The sequence below is a fragment of the Triticum dicoccoides genome, chromosome 3B (genome assembly GCF_002162155.2).
Source record: "Triticum dicoccoides isolate Atlit2015 ecotype Zavitan chromosome 3B, WEW_v2.0, whole genome shotgun sequence".
Taxonomy (NCBI): domain Eukaryota; kingdom Viridiplantae; phylum Streptophyta; class Magnoliopsida; order Poales; family Poaceae; genus Triticum; species Triticum dicoccoides.
This window is the reverse complement of record NC_041385.1, coordinates 551,281,606-551,288,279: the sequence shown is the minus strand read 5'-3', so window position 1 is coordinate 551,288,279 and position 6,674 is coordinate 551,281,606. Positions and strand designations below refer to the sequence as shown.

The 6,674-nt window shown below is 48.3% G+C and overlaps 1 protein-coding gene across 1 annotated transcript; it reads right to left on the bottom strand.

The window, feature by feature from the left end:
• Window positions 1-1,711: 1,711 nt before the first annotated feature.
• On the bottom strand, window positions 1,712-2,802 carry LOC119277025 (RING-H2 finger protein ATL74-like). The gene has a single exon (XM_037558234.1). It carries the CDS (start codon window positions 2,677-2,679, stop codon window positions 1,948-1,950), a length of 732 nt encoding a protein of 243 aa, XP_037414131.1. The 5' UTR covers window positions 2,680-2,802; the 3' UTR covers window positions 1,712-1,947.
• Window positions 2,803-6,674: the final 3,872 nt, after the last annotated feature.

Here is a 6,674-nt window from a genome sequence, read left to right as displayed (position 1 = left end):
ATAAAAATTATATCCAGATCCATAGACCACCTAATAGAAAAGGTCATTTGTTCACGGCAATACAAAATATAAATGGTCCGGTAACTTGTTTTTCTGAAAAGCCATTGAGAATAATACTGTCTCCACTCTAGTTGTTGCTACTGGTAGGATTAGAACAATTTGAGAAGCTTGTAAATAAAGTTATTATAAGGACATCTTCAATGGCGACTCGCAAATTTTCTACGGCATCTGTCGGCGGATAGGGGATAGTCCGTGGACACAAATGTGGGAGGCCGCCATCCAACGCTGCCCGCATACATTCAACTACTATTGAAACGAAATTGACAAAATTCGTTCAAACCGGTTGATATTTATCAAATTTTGGATAGAAAATAACACAAATCATCCATACATAGCATGCAAATTAAGTCTAGGAACACAATGTCTCAAATTAGATTAGATTAACTAGATGTCCAACAAGTTTTTCATCAACATATCATGTTCTCCCCCACACACTCCTTCAGCTTTATCCAACAGTGTTTGTACGTAAATTGCCATCTCTCTGTCCTGTGGTACTTCACGACAACGCGTGCGGGTTACAGGGTGAACAACGCGGTTGTAAAGGCGAGTGCGCGCGTCGGTGTTAGTTGTGGACGTTCGGCAATGTTTCTGTGGCGGCCGGAGACGTCCGGCAATAGACGTATTTTAGAATATAATTCACTCATTTTACTCCGCATATAGTGCATGTTGGAATCTCTACAAAGATTTATATTTAGAAACAGAATGAATATTATCTAGCTAGATGAGAGGAAGAAGACGTGGGAGAACAATGCTACAGACTAGGCGAGCCTGTTACAGTGCCAAACGGCCTAGACACATGCATGCGTACATGCAGCACACGTTCAACAGGCTGCTCCTCGGCCTATTTCTGTCGTATATGCATGTACATGTATGGATGATTTTTAAAAAAATTATTTGGGTGTACACCTGTACACCCATGCTCCATGGTGGACCCCCCGACCACCTAGCGACGACTACAAGTCGAAAGGCGCGCCACCGTCATTGCCCCTTCCTCATCGGAGCCGGACAAAACTTGTTGTAGTAGATAGTCGGTAAGTCATCGTGCTAAGCCCTCATAAGACTGGCGCAGCAGAACAGCAACCGCCACCGATGAAGAGTAGCGTAGATCAGAAGAATCCGACCTAAAAACACATGAACGTAGATGAACTACGGCCAGATCCGAGCATATCCACCAAGGACAGATCCGCCGGAGACACATCTCCACACGCCCACCGATGATACTAGACACATTATCGAAACAAGGGCTAGGCGGGAAGAACCTTATTCCATCTTCAGGGAGGCGCCGTCTCTTCTTCCTGAGAAGACACAAACCCTAACAAAACACAAAGAAACAACTGAAAAGACCCGTGGTAGCAATAAAACGGGAAAGTATACAGAAAAGATAGTTCTTCTCAATTTCGATTATCATATATTAGGTCATTTCTATTTCTATATATCAGTATTAGTTAGTAGTACTATTAGTTACCGATCCGGGCTCTGAGAGTTCTTTACCGAGCCCTCCCACCAATAAGGGTTGAGATCCATCGCAACGACATGGCCCTAAGGGCCACCGGAGATGAGGCGGATAGCCGGCGCCACCGGCGGAAGACAAAGGAACCCTAGACTTTTCTTGAGGAGGAGGCAAAACAGAGCTCTATTTATATATCGATTTTTTAAAATAAAAAGCTTATCTCGAAGTGCCTATTTATATATCCATGATCCCTTGTTTGCACAAATATGAGAGATATGGGTGAGCTCCAAGCATCAGTGCCTAATTAAAACATAGGACACTTCAGGGGTGTATTTCCGTATTTCACACCTCTGAATCGGCCACCCAAATACAAGATCTGCAAATTGCAATCGAGCAGCGAATGGCGAAAACCCAAAAAAGAAGAGGAAAAAAGTAGACTAATTGCTATCCACAGAGTGTTGCAGCTGGGGCTGCTGGCTTTCCAAGTCCTCGACATGCATTTCCATCGGGTGCGCGTGGTCACCGTGCGTCGGCCTCCGCGCCAGCGGCCTCTCCCTGTTCAGCATCCGCATCAGCGACGCGCCGAGCCCGCACGGTGGCACCGAGCTCCCACTTGCAGCACACTCCTTCTCCAGGCCCTGCTTCTCCTGCACCCACGCTGGCGCGGCCGGCGACGGCGGCGGCTCAACCAGGGCGCGGCAGACCGGGCACGACGAGCTGGACGCGAGCCACGTGTCGACGCATGGGACGTGGAACACGTGGGCGCAGGCCGGCAGCGCGCGCACCGCCTCGCCCTCCTGCATGGCGCCGAGGCAGATGGTGCACTCGCTTGCGCCGCTGCCCGGCTCGCCCGTCTCCTGGTACGCCGCGGTCGGCAGCGCCGCGATGGCCGACGGGTCCAGCCCGACCTTGGCCGGCTTGGGGGCCGCCGAGCCGGCCTCGAGCGCTGCCGCGGCCGCCTCCGCTTGCCTGCGGTTCCGGCGGCGGACGCGGCAGATGTAGAGGTGCAGGAGCAGGGAGAGGCCGAGCACGGAGACGAACGCGGCGACGGCCATGGCGATGAGCCGCACGTTGTGTGTCGGCCCCGGTTGCGGGCTCCTGCTGCCGCCGCCGAACCAGGCGGAACCCGGGTCGCTCGCCTTCCCGGACATGGACACCGGCATCGACATGTTGGCTCCGGCGTGCGCTCGTTGTCGTTGGTTGGTGGGTGGGGTGGCGCCGGCTAGCTCCAGTAGTGGCTAGAGTGTTAGTACTGTCCCTTGCGATGGAGCTGGTGAAGAATGATGGCGCAGTTGGTGGGGTTTTATAGGTTTCAGTCGTGGGCGGAGCGTGCGTGCGTGCCTTAGCGGTGCACCCAAGCGAGCTCGCGAGCTCGCTCTAGTGCGCGGGGCCAATTCGGATGTCCGTCATGTCACTGTGGGGCAAAGGCGGGGCACGGTTGCGGAAAGCGGTGCAGGTATTTGAAACTCCGACGTGGCCATTCGCGCTCAGCGATGGCGACGCGAATCGGGGCCGATACACCACGATCTTGTAGGTTCCTTTATTTTTAACTCTCGAGATCTCTCTGTCCCCAGCCGGGTGTTGCCGCGGCTTCGCGGAGGAGGCGTACGTGCGAGGCCGCGGTTTTGGGGCCGTTAACGGCGTGATTAGTATAGTCCGGAGGTGGGGCGCGGATCGACGGTGGCCGCACAGGTTACGGACCTGTGTGTGTCAATGGAGGATGGACAGAGATGTGGAGGAGGATCCCTCGGTTGATCGGCGATGGGTCGTGACGCTCGGCGACTGACTGCGTCTGCGTGGTCGGCTGCCTCGGTGAGGCGTGAGTGCGTTCAGTTTGGTTTGGTTGGTGGTCAGTCCCATGTCGAGCAAGACACAGGCCACAGCAATGGCAGCGAAAGATCTTGTTTCTGCGGCTGGCGCCAGTTTGACAAACAGTTGGCACTAAGGCGTCCTCCGATTTTCTTTTGGTGTGTACAGTTCGATCGATTATGACTGCACCCCGAACCTCCTCTACTGCCATGCCGACTGAAAAGAGTGCATACTTGGTGTTAACGCCTGGGCTACAGGGCGGCATGGCCTGCCCTAGACTATAACAAGAGTCAAACAAGCATCAAATGCATAAACAACTACATTGTTGGGTTTTTTTGTGAGAAAGAGAATTTCCTCTCCGGTCTCATTTAAGTGAAACCAGGTGTCTTTGAACTTACAAAGCAGCAAGAAAGTGAAAGGCTGCAAGCAGGGGCGGAGCTTCGTTTGGGCTAAACCGGGCCGTGGCCCGCCCAGGATTTTCACGTTTTTTTTACCCTATGCTCCTTTGTAGCGTATTCAGCCCAGTCCACCATAGCGCCTTCTCCTCCGCCACCACGTGCTCGCCATCGCCCCGGTCGCCGCTCCGTCAAAGCCTCTGGTCGTCTTCGCCTCTGCCCCTGGTTTTCCCCAGCTGCCTCTGCCCCTGGTCGCCCTCGCCTCTGCCTCTGCCCAAGCTCACTGCCGTCCCTGGTCGCCGGTCCCCTATGACCAAGTATCCTCTCTCTCATGCGCACGACATGGGGCTCAAGAAAATCAGCATCGCCGGAGCTCCTTCATCTCCTGCTCTACCTTCTCTCTCGTCGAACTTTCTTTGTATTTCAATTGTAGGATACAAAAAAAAAGATACTGATAAGTGCACTATTCAAGTAGTTGCTGAGATTTCTGAATACGCTCTTGAGTCTTGACTTCTTAATCTATTTGTGCATATCTATACATACCTCCAGAACACAACAGGTCCTTAAATTGTTATGCGTGATTGTTCAGAGAAGATGATTTTTGTACTAGAAGATGATGCATAATTTACTATTTTTTTGAGAAAATGATGTACACTTTTCTGAGAAATTTTGTAGGAAGAAGATATTGCTCCACTTTCGTGTGTTCAGATCATGATTGTAGTTTGGGCAATTGGCATGAATTTTTGTAGTTGATCTATACTTACCATAATGCTCAAATTTGCTTCATTTTGATAGTGAACTTCTTAAAGCCTTAACTCGGAACCAATTTGTGTATGAAGATCATCTTGCCTGTAACTTCTTTATTAAACATAGAAGGTGAAATTCAACGAGAACAAAAGGTATGGAATAGTGAGTAATGCCTAAAAAATTGTGCTTTTTCTTTAGCTCGGCCCGCCCAGCTTTTTCATTCAAGCTCCGCCTTTGGCTGCAAGTAAAGCTATCCGATTAAATCCATGTTCAAGATCAAAGCAAAAGGGAAGAGTTCGCAACAACCTGTTTTTCTGCAAGATAAACCAAGAGGTGAGCCAATGACAAATCATATTAACAATCACACAGGGATCGTTCACCCTCTTATTTTCAAACACAACACTATTTCTCCATTTGTCTAGAAAACAACAAAGACCCTACCATCATCAGGTGTTTCTCTGTTTTCCTAAATGTAGGCATATCCAAACATGAAAGAGATCTCTAACATTATATTGTATGTCCATGAGACTGAAAGCACACTTTAAAACATTCCACAACAACCTTGCTAAAACATTGAAGAAAAAGATGGCCATACTCATGTTTCCCAGAAAATTGACAGCCCTAGTTACCTTGTCACCCTTCGTAGAGGGTCATTGTTTTCCAAAGAGACTTATGACATCTTCAACGGCGTACATCAAAACAAACACATGAAACGTCCGGAGACACGTTCAGGCATGTCCGCGAACAGCGGATATGGAGGCTGCCATCCAACCCGGTGCACCAAATGTTTCTCTGTTTTCCTAAATGTAGGCATAACCAAACATGAAAGAGATCTCTAACATTATACTGTATGTCCATGAGACTGAAAGCACCCTTTAAAACATTCCACAACAACCTTGTTAAAAAACATTGAAGAAAAAGATGGCCATACTCATGTTTCCCAGAAAATTGACAGCCCTAGTTACCCTGTCACCCTTCGTAGAGGGTCATTGTTTTCCAAAGAGACTTAGTACATCTTCAATGGCGTACATCAAAACAAACACATGAAACGTCCGGGGACACGTTCAGGCGTGTCCGCGAACAACGGATATGGAAGCTGCCATCCAACCCGGTGCACCAAATGTTCACCCCTTGTCCAATGAAGAGAGGATAGACAAGGAAGAGAGAGAGAGAGAGAGAGAGAGAGAGAGAGAGAGAGATGGGTTTGTGGTGGGGTCCAAGGCTTTTTTACAGTGTCTCCAAATTCCCCCAAACCACATCTACGTTTAGTATCGGTTTGTGCGATCTCGGACATCTGTCTGTCTCCAGAAACATTTGATGTACCCCATTGGATGGTAAAAAGTGTCTGGACCGTTTGGTCAGACATTTAAAAGCAATTTGGTGTACCCCGTTGGAGATGCCCATATGTGGAAATTTGCACACATATTTCTATCAAATGTCTATAGAAGGATTTGACAGAAAATTTGCTTTTAGAGGTCAGGAACCATGCAACTAAATATTCATCCTCAGCTAAGTTTAGCTCTGAATGGACATCCATGAGATTATCCCATAAACTCAAAGTATTACCCCCAAAGAGTTATATGTAAATTTAAATTATCTAGACCTCTGGACATGATTTCACCAACCGATAATTTTTATCAAAGTAAAGCCAACAATGTCTAGAGTGAGTCGTTTTAAGAGGTTTATCTATTGTCCACCAATAGTGTGCGCGCATGTTTGTGTGTGTGTGTGTGTGTGTGTGTGTGTGTGTGTGTGTGTGTGTGTGTGTGTGTGTGTGTGTGTTTTCCATCCATATCTTCAATTTACACAAAGCAAAGAAATCATTCTTATGTTTAATCAATCTAGACCAAAATTAGGAAACCCGGTCCAATGATTAATGATAGAGATTTTTGGGTAGAAAAACTATAGACCAATTTTTCTTATAAACCGGTCAATTCTTTTCTTCTTAAAGGAAAGGCAGAGCTCCAGCCGATTGCTCAAAAAAATAAAGCAAGGCAGGAGGAAGGATTCACACAGTGTGTGTTCGGGTAACTGGTACCACTTGCCCATCATGGGACGACACACATGCTGGACTCACTCTACTCTCGGTCGGGCCCAATCCGACCCATACACCACTCTGGGCCATCATTCATACTATCTCTACTCTCAAAGGGGGGGTTGTTAGCGTTGCCTCACCTCCCACCAACCCTATATTACACCCGCAAGTGTCTTAG

Bases quoted from the DNA above. Each gene is read 5' to 3' on its own strand.
- LOC119277025 (XM_037558234.1), bottom strand. From the start codon at position 2,679: ATGTCGATGCCGGTGTCCATGTCCGGGAAGGCGAGCGACCCGGGTTCC.